The following is a 14,812-nucleotide window of genomic DNA, read 5'->3' on the forward strand; positions in this document are numbered from 1 at the left end:
TAACCGCTTGTGATTTCTTAGGGGATTTAACATCTAATTGTGATTCAAATCAACTTGAGTTCTCATAAAAAAAAAAAAATCTCTCATAAAAAAATTGGCGGAGGGGCATGTATTTAGCATAAGAATTAATTAGAAAGGAAGGGATTTTGGGGAGGCAAAGAGATGGAGAGAAAGGACAGGAGTAACTCAAGGGTAAGGAGATTTTTTGCTCTGCTGGGACCCAGAAGGTTATTTTGACAAAGATTTTAGAGAGAAGGTATTTTAGCAAACTTTTTTCAAAAGTAGGTTATTTTGTAAAATTTCCCTTTTATTAATATCCCCATTTTCTAATTTTTTCTATTAAAAATACTTATTAATATTAATTACAGATTAAATTGACAATTTTACCCTCAAAATTATGTATCACTATTCACTAATACCTCTTCCCAAACAACCCTCCGAGCCATCCTGTTCAATTCCCATCCTGTCAGACCTTCCTCTTCCTGCACAAGACCGTCCTCTATCCCGCTCAAATCAGATCCTGCCCAACCTTCCTCTTCTTGCACGTGACCCTCCTCCTTTCCGCTCAATTCAGATCATGCCCGACCTTCCTCTTCCTGCACGCGACCCTCCTCTAAACCTCTTCCCGCACAACCTTCCTCCACCCATAACGAAATCTCATAAATTAAGATCTAGACTAAGAGATAATTAATTAAGGATGAGATGACTATTGTTCAATGCTTGCAGCACAACTTTTCTTTATTCAAGTGGACAATATTTTTTTCTGATTACTTAAATTTGTTTGTTCGCTTATATGAATATGGCATCAGCATAAGAAATATTCCAACTCCAAAATTTCTTACAAGCCCAAAGCAATAATGGCGCAAGTCAAAAGATACAAAAACCATATCAAAGATAACAGCAGCTTGTTATTATTTTCAACTTATCGCACTCATTGCGTGATACATTGGATGACTTCTAAGCTCCAATTTGTTACATAGTTAAAATTTACAAATCAGTTCAACAAATTTTATATAATTGCCGAACTAAACAATAAAGTTGGTACTAAATTTTGTCAACTAGTATTTACTCTGCTTTTGACATTTGGAGTTCTGAACCGGCCAGTTTGAATGCACCTATTAAAGCTGGGTAGCAGTCACAACTGGTTAGTTTGCTTGGTATACTGAGCAAGCAATCATTTTTGTTTAATTAGTACAACGTAATGATTCTCGTTACTACTAGATTCAAAATAGATTAAGAGATATAGTTTCTTGCATCCAAGGGAAGAGAGGAGAGGACAGACTTAAACCGGAGGCAAGAGAAGGGCATTATTGTCTTTTTATTTATTTTTTATTATTAATCAGTGATTTAATTGAGTAATGGGTATATTTAGAATATAGATCTATTTAGATGGGGAAATAACTAATTTTGAATTTTTGATGGGGAAATATCTAATTGAAGAAGTTATGATGGGTATATATCTAAATTTCTCTTATAGCACCGGCCGGCCAGAGCCTTCTTTTGCGACATCGTCAATTGGAAATTTAAGACGGGACGTTCAATGTATTCAAAAGATTCGCTAACATGCGTTAATTCTTGTCTGTTGTCAGACTTTATTTCGGGAAAAACATATTTATTGAAAAAAAAATTATAAAATAAGATAACATATATATAGATGAGGATTATGTGGAAAGATTAAGAAATATTTACAACTTTGATGTTTGCGGTTTTACAAAATCGGAATCCATTATGGAGAGAAAAGGAATTCGCATATATAACATTTTTTTAATATATAATTGCCCTTTAACCGATTGGAATTTCACAATCGATCATGTCGTGAACTATCCTTGCCTAGGAACTGCCACATGACAACCGAGTAGTTCCCGATATAATTTAGACATCTTCTATATATATTGATCAAATTTTGTAGTTCCATCTCGGATTGACATAAATAAATTATTTAAAAATCTCATGGAAATACCTCCAATTTTTATATTTTGAGCTAATTTTTAAAAAAACCTGGAGAGATCATGGTAAAAAAAGTTTGTATAAATTAAAATACAGTTTTCACATTTGTTATCACCCAATAAGTTTTTGGATCTGTATGGTAAAAAAAGCTCATGAAATTATTATTTTCTTATGTTTTTTTTTTATCTAAAGAAACATAATAACTTTTAACTTTTTTTAAAAATAATTTTAGCACGCTTAACATGAAATTATTATTTTTTTCGTTTATTATGTCAATCCTTTTTTCATTTAAAGTCAGTAAGACATTCTATCAAAAACTTGGCTCTCAATGCTGCACAAATTTTAAACAAGGAAATTAATTTAATCAAATAGATAGAATATAAAATTTATAAATTGCCTAAATATACTTTCAGTTTGTCCATTTGTAAAATTCAAACAGCTGATCTGATCTGTTGAACATGATTTTCATAGGGAAATGTATTTGCATATCAAATTGCATGTTTTTTAGAAATTTTTTGCCATTTTTTTAAATAGGTAGAAAATCATTTGATTTTAAAATTTTGGATCATCTAAAAGCACTAACTTTCTACCTATCTAAAAAGGATAGTAAAAGAAATTATAAATAATATAAAATTTGGTCAACAATTATATTTTGTTATGAAGATTATGTCTAACAATTCGGATTGATTGTTTAAACTTTAAAATTAGAGATATGTAATCATCACTAGTGGAGAACTTGGAATTAGTGTCGGCTGTTTATGGGTATTAGTGTCGGACATTAGGCGATACTAATCGGGCTGATACTAATACTTTGTAAATAGCCGACACTAAAAGTAAGGCATTAGTGTCGGCTACTTTGTAAATAGCCGACACTAAAAGTAAGGCATTAGTGTCGGCTATTTATTAAAAAGCTGACACTAATAAGTATTAGTGTCGGCTATTTATTAAAAAACCGACACTAATAAGTATTAGTATTGGCTTTTTAATAAATAGCCGATACTAATGTTTTTTTTTTTTTTTAAATAAATTTCAAAAATTCACTATAAATCATAGAAAATTCTAAAAATGAAAATGTTTGTTCTGGAATGCTCATATATTTTTGCTGAACTATATATAAAACAAAGATATCAAATAATTCATCATAATTTACAAATAACACTCACTAAATAAAATATCATCCAAATTGCTCATTTATTGTTATTCTTATAAATGGTTTGTGCAAACCCTAAAACAGAAAATACATAAAAGACATGACGTCTGTTTAAATACAAACCCTAAAACAGAAAATACATAAAAGATACATAAAAGACCCTAAAAACTCTAAAATTATAAAGAAAGGTCCAAAAGTCCATGAAGGAAGGCTCGGATCCCGAATCTGAGCCCGCAAAATGGGCTGTGGAGTTCCTGTCAAAATTTTAGCCCGATCCGACGGACGGATCAAAAGTTACGCCCCTTTTCGTGAAGCATGCGTAGGACCATATCGCCTAGAAGAAGCGGCTAGGTTTGAGAAGATCAGATCGGAGAGAAGCGTGAAGCGAAGTGAAGGCTATGTTTTAAACCCTAGGCGTGCGTTTGAAAGAGGTGTGCGGGACTTAAAATGAATTTTTTTTAGCTTTAGTGTCGGCTGTTTATAAATAGACGACACCAATAACTGAGAATTAGTGTCGGCTGTTTATAAAAAGGCGACACTAATGTATTAGTGTCGGCTGTTTATAAATAGCCGACACTAATTGTTAAGTATTAGTGTCGGTTGTTTATAAATAGCCAACACTAATACATTAGTATCGTCTTTTTATAAACAGCCGACACTAATTCTCAGTTATTAGTGTCGCCTACATATAATTAGCCGACACTAATATTATTAGTGTCGGTTTTTTGTAAACGACCGATACTAAAGTATTAGTGTCGGTTTTTTAAGGCGACACTAATTGTATGTTCTCCACTAGTGCATAGTACAGGTCAATTAATCCATAACATGCATATTACCATAGTCTTAACTCTTTTCCAAATTAGCCATGTGGTGCGTTTGGATGCACTAGAGAATAGCGAGAATAGCTACTGTTGAGAATAGTAAATTAAAAATAGCGAGAACAGCTACTATTTAAGAATAGCGCTAACTCAAAGCTATTCGGAAGTTGTTTGGATTGAACATTTAGAATAGCTACTGTAGGGATTGAGGCTTTGAGAGAGTTCATTTGCTATTCCATGTTTTTGTAGGAATAGCGAGAACAGCGAGAACAGTGCTATTCTCGCTGTTCCTGAGTACGTTTGGATGGATGAGAATAGCGCTGTTCTCGCTGTTCTCGCTATTCTCGCTATTCTCGCTGCATCCAAACATTAATGAATAGCAAGGTAAATATTTTAACAGAGCAGTTTGGCTTCATGTAGCGCACTAACCATATGCACCTCTGTTTTTTTTTTTTTGGAGGGGGATGCATCTCTGTTTTGATTCTATAGTCCGTCACTGGACCAGTATGCTCTGTAGTAACAAACATTTCAGGCTTTCTTTGTGAATTCAAAATTATGCGTGGTATTGAAGAAGCACGGGTCCACAAAATACACCGGCAGCACGAATTCCGATGCAGCCCAATACCATTACCATTTCTCTTCAAATTGGGATTTGGATACCTCTTAAACACTTCCTCTGATACAATTGAGAACTCCTCTGGGGTAATCCCAGGTACCATCTAGTATTTCCGGGAAGAACTACTGGGTCGACTACACAGGGATCGAAGGAATTGAATTGGAACTGGAATTTGGTTTTTAGAAAGAGAGATTGTGGAAAGGAGAGAGAAGGGAAGAGCCGAGAGTGGTGCCACGTGTGTACAAAATAGTGTGATACGTGGCACTTTCAATTCTGATGCGCTTTGACCTTTCACTCTTTTAAATTTTGGACGATTCAACGAGTGATGGAGTGAGGCGAATTCGTATCAGAATCGTACTTTTTTTTATATATGGAGTTCTGGACCGTTAGATCAGAATCCACAGGGATATTAAAGGAGTTTTTGTAATTTAATTATGATCGCACGGTGCGGATCTAAACAGATATATTTTGTTCTCATAGGATATGGATTCCAAGTAAGACTGGTGCTATGCAGAACCTAGATCGGTGCGTATTATGAAATGATATTTTATTTTAAAATTTAATATTCAATCTGAATGGCTAAACATGCTAATTAAAAAAGTTACTTGAAGACTATATTTTATATATTTTTTATTCTTTTATTATTTTAGATAAGTAAAAAATCACTACTTCATCATTTGAATGGTCGATTGATAATCTACCTATCAAATTTCTTTTGTTAAAATATAAAATTTGGTCTTCAAATATATTTTCGAAAATCAAATTAAACAGTTTAGATCGATTGTTTGGACTTTAAAGTTTAGAAAATCTTTTAATGATATGTTTTGTTTGTAGAGAAAATTAAATATTAAATCGCAATGATACTTTCAAAAAAAAAATTTCATGTTATATTTGATCTTTCTTTTTTTTCATTTGTTGTTGTTTCTTTTATTGTTATTTATTATTTGGATTTTCTTTTTTTTCATTTGTCTTTTATTTTCATTTAAATATTTATTTTTATTTTGTGTGAATGTCAAACAAAAAAAGTCTCTTCATATTATATTCAATCTTATAATATGTCTCCGTTGCAATACACGGGCACAACACTAGTATATATATATATATATCACCGTAGTCTCACTCCGGTTCAATTATAACATATATATAATCTCTTGCAAAATACTTTGCACGTTTGCAAACAATAACTCATTTGGATCCCAACAAATTTAAAGTTTATAATACTCTCATGTTTTGCTGGTTAAGAAATAAAATATTACCTTCTTGCCATTAAAAAATAGAAAGTATATATAACGCTGAAGTTCTTATTGTTCGGAATCCAAAATTTAAATAATTTGTTATTGGTATTTACATTTTAATATTCTGATATTATTCTGACAAGAATCTCCCTATATATAGACAAATTGAAGTTCAACTTTATTTTATATGCATGAAAATTGATATTCCATATAAGTAATTGAGTTTCAATTCAATAATTGAATCAATCATTTATTATTGTCAAACTTAATAATATGACTGAAAATTATAAATACTTTTTAATAAGAATTATTCACAATGTGTAGGGGTATACTAGATTTAATGTCGAAAATATTATTTTATTAAGTAATTATCTATAAAATTTTCGATATATTTTTAAAGTTGCATTTTTAGCTATTGTATTTCATTCGATTTAAAATTAATTTTTTCTTCTCTAATACATACTTTGATTTTTATGATGAAATTTTAAAAATAATTCTAGTTCGAAATATAGTACGAGAGGTAAAATGGGAATCGGATTTTATGTTTATTCTTGTTATTTCCTTGAGATTTTAAAAATCTTATTTGTTTTCTCAATTTCATTATGAAAATGATATAATTAATAACAAAAAGATAAAATGTTTCATAATAGAATAGGTACAATTCCATGTATCTCTTGGCTCAGTTAGAAACATTTCAAAGATAATTAAGAAATTAATACTTGTTCGACAATGACTACAATGATCTACAATTAGATACTTGAATGGTTCTTTAATATTATTTTAGTGGAATCTTGTTGGTCCAGGAAAAGAACGAGGATGTACACATACAAGAAAAAAAAAAAAAAAAGGAATAATAATATGCAATCGAGATTTTAGATTCAATTTCAACGGATACATGACAGTAAATTAACTATACAAAGCACACATACAATAAAAGAAAAAATAAAAAGAGAAGACAATGGCAAATACTAAATAGGAAGAGTAAAATATGCACTGGAGGAGCCCGGCCGTGTCTCTAATATTCGCCTAAATCAATTGAAGCAACATGTTGGCATAAATTGCGCACCAAATTAGCCTTGGAATCACCCACATCTCTCCAATCCAATTTTTGAAGGTTGGTAAGGAATTGTAGCCCTTGAGGCACAATCAATTTATCACAATCCCAAATATAGAGTTGTTTAAGAATGGGCATTGCACCCTCCTCTATCTCCCATTCCTCCATTGATAAGGAATTAAGCTCCAAAACTTCTAACTGGTTAAAGCCTCCAGATGAACAGGTGGTTTTTCGACTTTTGAATGCTCCAGCAAGGATGAGAACCTTCAGGCAGCATAGCTTCTCTAATACTGGCATTATATCCTGCTGGAACTTGTAAAACTTAATATCGAGAAAAATGAGGTGACAGGGGAGCATATCCCCATGAAGGGTCAATCCAGTGGGGCCAAAGTAAGTAAGACTAAGAGATTGTAAATTCTGATAAAATGGGAAACCTCTCATGTCAAGTATGTCAACTACAGTATCATCATGCCTTATGTCGAGATTAGTTAGGTGTTGTAATGTGGACAGAAAAGTGACAACTGCCCTCGATAGAGATGATATGGCCATTAATTCTAGTGAACGTAAATTGGGTATATGAGGTAACTCTATCTCCCATGATTGTTCGGGCCACACCCTACCAATCATTGTTTGCAAATTTGTTAATTTTGCTGATGTTGGGATTTTGCAAATACGATTGCCCGTACTATACATATGCCTCAGTGTCTTGATATTCCATGCACTCTCAGGAAACTGAAAATAGTTGTTATCAATTGTTTTTAGAAATGGGCCTATAAGGGTCTGCAGATATTTCATTCTGCCTATCACTTTCTCAAAGAATTCTTGATCATAGTTGTCACTTGGCCTCCCTCTAAGACTCAAATATCTTAACTGAGTCAATCCCACAAACATCCCCAAGTCTATTATGTTCTCCTCTTTGTCTCCATTGCTTACAACTTTGAGCAGTCTTTGCTTAGAACAATTCGGCATGCTCCCCTCATAAAAGAACAAAAGACTGCGGAGGTTTGGGCTCATTATAAGTTGATCAAAATCTGAATTGTGAATTGCCACACGACGTGCCCTGCTCAAGCTCATTTTATCATCTGGATTTGAATACACCAGGAGAAAGTTTTCCTCCTTGGCTTTTTGGAGAGCAAGATCTCGTAGTAGATCATGTATGCGTAGAGTTTTGATGGAACCCACATACGATCTACTATCTACTTGAATCATACTCCTAGCATAAAATGAGAAAAAAAAATTAAGTACAATGATTACAGATATCATAAATAAAAAAGTTAGTATTAAAACAATTTAGTTTAATGTTGTGTACATAATGAAGTTGTGTATATCATTAAATGTTGATGTAACGTGCTAGTTTAATGTTGTATACATAAGCTGATTTTATTGAAATAAAGAAAGAGCAAAACAGAAAAAGTACTTTGATTTTTTCATGCATAGCAGGATTTGTATAATTTTTACCACTGATTCTTCTATGCATAAAAAAAGTAAGATATTAATTTTTTCCAATATTTTATACATAAAAAATTCTCCAAACCCGCTGCTACCTATTTACTTTTTCTTTATTTTTTGCGAATGGTCAGCTCAAACAGAGTGTCTTCATGGAATTCGCAGCCCCATGCTTCTAAAATATCAATGTTTCTTATTACTTATTATATTTTCCAAAATATGATTCTGAGACTTAAAATTTGACATAATAAAAATGTCGCTGCTTGGGCCTACAATTTTCTTTTCTATTATTTTTTTTTCAATTAAAAAAAAATAGTTTAAAGACTATTCAATTGAAACCAGCATGTTACATCAATATGTGTATACCATTAAATGAAGATGTAATACCTTTGTACAAGATCTTCTAAGAAACTCTCCGCAGTTTCTTCCAATGTTCTGTTATCTTCTTGTGGTATGAAGCCCTCAGCAATCCACATTTGAAGTAATAATGGAGCATCAATGTAATGGTCTTCGGGAAATGCGGCAAAGTACATAAAACACGACTTAATAGCAAATGGCAAGTCCTCATAACTGGTGCCTATGATCTCGCTACAATTCTTTCCTTCGACATGCCAACTCATTGTACGGAACACACTACACCAAATAGCATAGCTACGTGGCTTCTTTGATAAGAGACCACCTAAAACTACCAATGCGAGAGGCAACCCACCACACTTGTGGACAAATTGATCTAGGATATCAGAAAGATCATCAAAAGAACTTTTATTTAGATCATGATTAGGAAAAATTGTTTTTAACAAAAGCTCTCGACTTAACTCCTCAGTTAAGAACTGGAGTTTGTGTGGTTCACTTATGGGATCCATGCCCTTGGGTACATCAACGAACCTAGTGGTTACAAGTAATTTACTCCCATTATGTTCATCTGGGAATGCTGGACTAATTTGAGTCCACAGATCGATTGTCCAGACATCATCTAGGACTATGAGGTACTTTTTGCCACTAAGATAGTTATGAATCTCAGTAAAAATCACTTCTGCTTCATTTGACAGATCACTCATTTCTATAGAAGGATCAATTAATTCTCGCAGTATCTTTCTCGAAACATCAATTATTCCGAACTTTTCAGAAATAGCTACCCATATGCGAACATCAAATTGTCCTTTGACGTCATTACTGCAAAAATAAAAGTTTATATTAGATATTAATATGACCAAAATGCGAAGAAGTCGGACTCCATAAAAACTTATAAGTGAATTTAGCAAAGTTAAGGTTGGGTCATTAGACTGGGGACATCTATATATATATATTTTTCCTTTTTATGAAAGGGACATCAATATATATATAGATGCGTGTGCAACAGGGGTCAGAAGGGTTCCTAGTTTTCTCTTCTATTTTCTTTTGTTCTTATTACGACGTTACAAAACGCCATGTAAATTAGAAGTGCGAATTCAGATATGCACATAAGCATATAAGTACACAATTAAAATCAATTTAACAAAATCAATATAATATACTAAAGCTAGTGGATTAGCAAATATATTATTTTTAAACTTTTTTATTACGCAAACCTAAAAATTATATTAATTTCAAAAGGGATATTATGGTCATTTTATTATTTAAAATTAAGCATTAAGTTTCAAATTAACTGACCGGAGTGATTCGATAGTTTGGAAGGTGATTGCCAAATTTAAAAATAAAGAGCCAAGTTGTTACAAGTGAAAACTTTATGAGCCTCGTATGACATATTCATTGTTCTACCTATAAAATTACGTCACCTATACTCTTCTTGTGGTGAAACATATATATCTCATCTAAATATATATATATATATATATATATATATATAGAGGTAGGCTAATAAACAATCGATTGTTCCTAGCTTCCCGTGCAACCAAGTCATTTTCCGATTTTTAAAGTCTAAATGATCGATCCAAACCGTTAGATGTGATCTCCATATTAAAATGTGCTACGAGACCAAATTTTACATTTTTTGGAATTTTTTTACTATTTATTAAGCCACTTTGAAAATCGCTGATCCAACGGTGGCTTAACCAAACAGTAAAATCAGAAGCTACCGTTGGATCAGCGATTTTCAAAGTGGCTTAATAAATAGTAAAAAAATTCCAAAAAATGTAAAATTTGGTCTCGTAGCACATTTTAATATGGAGATCACATATAACGGTTTGGATCGATCATTTGGAGTTTAAAAATTAAAAAACGAGTTGGTTGCACGGGAGGCTAGGAACAATCGATTGTTTATTAGCCTACCTCTATATATATATATATATGATTTGGCTAATATACTATGGGTTGCATAGAGGCCTCCCGTGCTACGGCTCAATATTCGAGTTTTCAAAATCCTAACGGTCGATCCGAACTGTTCATCTTGTTCTCCGTATTAATATGTGCTTGGAGACCAAATTTTACATTTTTTTGAAATTTTTTACTATTTTTTTAGATTTATTGAATATCGCTGTTTTTTATGGTCCAAATTTGTCTGAAAAACAACGATTTTCAATAAATCTAAAAAAACAGTAAAAAATTTCCAAAAAATGTAAAATTTGGTCTCCAAACACATATTAATATGTAGAACAAGATGAACGGTTCGGATCGACTATTAGGATTTTGAAAACTCGAATATTGAGCCGTAGCACGGGAGACCTCTATGCAACCCATAGCACCGTAGCCAAGTCCGAGGGCCTCCGTGCAACGCCTCAATATTTGAGTTTTCAAAATCCTAACGGTCGATCCGAACCATTAAACATGTTCTCCATATGAATATGTACTTGCTTACCAAATTTTACATTTTTTAGAATTGTTTTACTATTTTTTTTAGATATGTAGAAAATCACTTGATCTGAATGGTGCAGAATTTTCAGATCAAGTGATTTTCTATCTATCTAAAAAAATAGTAAAAAAATTCTAAAAAATGTAAAATTTGGTAAACAAGTAGATATTCATATGGAAAACATGTTGAACGGTTCGGATCGACTGTTAGGATTTTGAAAACTCAAATATTGAGCCATTACACAGAGGCCCTCTATGCTACGCATAGCATATTAGCATTTTCCTATATATATATATATAGAGTAATGCTACGCTACTTCGCGAATTAAAAGAGCTGTTTTAATTCGCGCTCATATCTCTAGTTTTGAAGGTCCAAACCGTTAGATGTTTAATCTATATTAAAATGTGCTTGGAGACCAAATTTTACATTTTTTGGAATTTTTTTATTATTTATTAAGATGGTTTGAAAATTGTTGTTTTTATTAAAATTCTGCACCATTAAAAAATAGCGATTTTCAAACCATTTTAATAAATAGTAAAAAATTCCAAAAAAATGTAAAATTTGGTCTCCAAGCACATTTTAATATAGATTAAACATCTAACGGTTTGGATCGGCTATTTGGACTTCGAAACTAGAGATATGAGCACGAATTAAAACAACCTGTTTAATTCGCGAAGTAGCGTAGCCTTACTCTATATATATATATATATATATATGAGGAGGGATCAAGTTACAACAATTTTTGAGTTACAACAAGTTACCACAACCATTTTCTATATTTTTAAAGTCCAAATCGTCGATCCAAACCGTTAGATGTGATCTCTACAATAAAATGTGCTTGGAGACCAAATTTTATATTTTTTGGAATTTTTTTACTATTTATTAAGATAGGTACAAAAACTATTCAAATTCAGACCATTGAATTTTGTACCCATCTTAATAAATAGTAAACAAATTCCAAAAAATGTAAAATTTGATCTGGAAGCACATTTTATTGTGGAGATCATGTTGAACGGTTTGGATCGACTATTTGGACTTGGAAAATGTATGTAGAAAATGATTGTGGTAACTTGTTGTAACTCGATCCCTCCTCTATATATATACATATAGAGAGAGGTTGGCTATTCTACTTCCATAATCATATGTGGACATATGCTTGTAACTCGTTTTTGTGCTTTCAATGTCCAAATGGTTGATCTGTAGCGCTCAACATATTCTCCATGTTAATATGTGCTTGGAGACCAAATTTTACATTTTTTGAAATTTTTTTTACTATTTTTCAGAATTTTTCAAAACAATATAAAAAAATATGAAAAATTCTGCAAAACAGTATAAAAAACATATGAAAAACCCTGATTTGAGTGTAACAGAGCACTTTATTTAATTTTATCTTACATTAAGGACTCCAGAAATATTATGACCAAAGCTGACCTTTTTCTCATAAAATACAAGTTTTACATAATTAAACCAAGTATATTAACCCAGTATTCCATTTTAATTGTCTGAACTATAAAGTGTCTAATTTATAAACGAAATTAGTGAAAATTTTAAAATTGGTAGAAAGGTGAATTGGAATCAAACTGATAGTAAATCATGACACAATTTAGAAAATAAAAAAAAGCGCTTACCAATTGTATACTTTTTGTGCAAGAGTAGTCTTTCCGAGTCCACCGGTTCCGCATATTGAGACCACAGAACGTCTCTCTGTGGTCTCATCAAGCAACTCCTTGACAATGTGGTCCTGATCTGCCTTGAAGCCAACAATATTGGGATCAATATCAGGTAGTATCAGTGGCCTGATGGGTAGCTTTATATCTCCGCTTGCCTCACCAAAATTATCTATTCCATACCGGACTCTGCTCTCTTCGATCTCTTTCATCTTTTCTAGGATCTGGTTTATCTCATCTACAAGGTTGTGTACAGCAGGGAGTTTTTTTGTTTTTCTTAGCATGTTTTTTATGGCCTCCCTCTTGCCCAACATTTGTGGATTTTGAGGGATCTCCATGAGAAAGATGTCTATGACATCTTCTATAGAGTGGGCAACATCTCTGACCTCCTTCACCCAATTTTTCTGTCTTTCGTCTTTTATCTGCTTTCTGTCAGCATCCTTGAGAAAAGCCTGAATCCGTGTGAGTTCATGGCTCACTTTCTCCACTTTCTCATCAACGCCATATAGGAGTAAAACCTCCTTAACTACAACATCAGCGAGCTTGCCGAGTACCAAATTTACAATGGTCTCAGCCATCTAGCTTCTCTGTTGTATTAAAGAAATTTGAGAGTGGATATATATTTTGGGTGGTATCTGGATGAACTATTTTGTGAATATAGCACAGTATTAGCTTTGTTGTGCAGTACACCAATAAGATGCTGCGGTGGAGCTTATATAAAGGTCTCAATTGGCCGCCTGTTTCGTGCATTCATAAGATTAATTAATTAATTAATAGAAAATGATCATCCATGCATGTACGCCATATTGTGGGTCATTATTGTGTATTTGACTTTATCTTAATTGTTTAAGAATAATTGATTGATCTACATCTACTCCATTGACTTTAGATCAGATCGTGAATGTGCACCATATTAAAAATTAATGTATTTCTCAGCGCAATCTCAACTCTCAAGGAAGGAATCTTATTCAAATCATGCCTAACATGTCTTCGTTGTTAGGTAATAAATAATTAATGGGAAGGGATAATTAAATTTGGGAAAATCATCCGGTGTAGGTATATATGAATTGAGATCATAAAGTCACCCAATTTTTTAGGTTTGATCCGGACGGTTCGTTCTACTCTAACACAAATATTAAAGGGGCCCTGTGTGTTCGACAAGGGCAGGATTGGCCCGAATTTCTGATCAGACGGTTCGGATCACAACTCCAAAATTAAGTTACTTTAGGGGATATGGGACTCGGTATATATTGGATTATTTTGACTAATTGAAACTTTCAAGATTGGATGTGATCCTATAGTTGAAGTACACAGAAGATATTTATTGTATATAACTAAGGGAACCAAATTAAATTTATTAATTAATCACAGCTACTTATAGTTAAGCCAATTTAGCTAAAAATCAAACCAAAATTATAAGGATTGAAAGCAATGTAAACCAACCAGGCGACTTTCTACTTAGTTAGAAATTCTCAAAAAATAAAAATACTTGTTCAACATTGAATTTTTAATTTGTCCTTTAGATGTTGCAAAAGATGAGTATCTAATTTATTAATAGGAATACATTGGAGCTCTCCATTCCAGAGGTTACTGGACAACCGAGTCAACAAATAGAAGCAGCAATAATTGTGAGCTAACTCATTCTGTTAGGATTAATTACAACAATTATGTGATGCTGTTAGAGACTAATGATAACAGTGAGATGATGATTAATAGTTAGCCTTGGCCATTCAGTTACAGAAGTAATTCAAGTTCAGAGGACAAGGATAGCGCACTGCTTGCTACTGTGCTACAGTTTTCAGTCTGCCTTCCTCATTTCTTTTCTTCCAAATTTTGAATGCGAGTCACTAATATAACATCACATCATTTTTCTAAATGGTGTTAGGTACTGCCCTGAATTTTATCATATTTTTTGGAATTTTATTTGAATGGTTTCTGCTCAGTTCAGTGCCAGAATGTCTGTTGTACAGGTTTTTAAGACTGATGCACCATTTATCTAGTTCTTTTCATGAAAATATTTGTCATAACTTAATCTACATGCATGATTTAATTTGGGATTTTTGGGGATCTGTAGCTCTGACTGGTAGAGAG

At 32.6% G+C, this 14,812-nt stretch overlaps 1 protein-coding gene across 2 annotated transcripts in view; it reads right to left on the reverse strand.

The window, feature by feature from the left end:
* Positions 1–13,299, reverse strand: part of LOC144557205 (disease resistance protein RPP13-like) — a 49,112-nt gene extending 35,813 nt beyond the window's left edge. The window contains exons 1-3 of one of the 2 annotated variants that reach the window (XM_078305743.1): positions 12,683–13,299; positions 8,654–9,439; positions 6,615–8,033 (exon numbers count right to left, since the gene is read on the reverse strand). In XM_078305743.1, coding sequence (XP_078161869.1) covers positions 6,782–8,033; positions 8,654–9,439; positions 12,683–13,299 — 2,655 coding nt within the window. In that variant the 3' untranslated portion in view covers positions 6,615–6,781. Of the gene's footprint in view, positions 1–6,614; positions 8,034–8,653; positions 9,440–12,682 lie in introns of those variants that run through there. The other variant, XM_078305744.1, reaches the window with a different exon arrangement.
* Positions 13,300–14,812: the final 1,513 nt, after the last annotated feature.

This window comes from Carex rostrata, chromosome 7 (genome assembly GCF_964058835.1).
Source record: "Carex rostrata chromosome 7, lpCarRost1.2, whole genome shotgun sequence".
Taxonomy (NCBI): Eukaryota; Viridiplantae; Streptophyta; class Magnoliopsida; order Poales; family Cyperaceae; genus Carex; species Carex rostrata.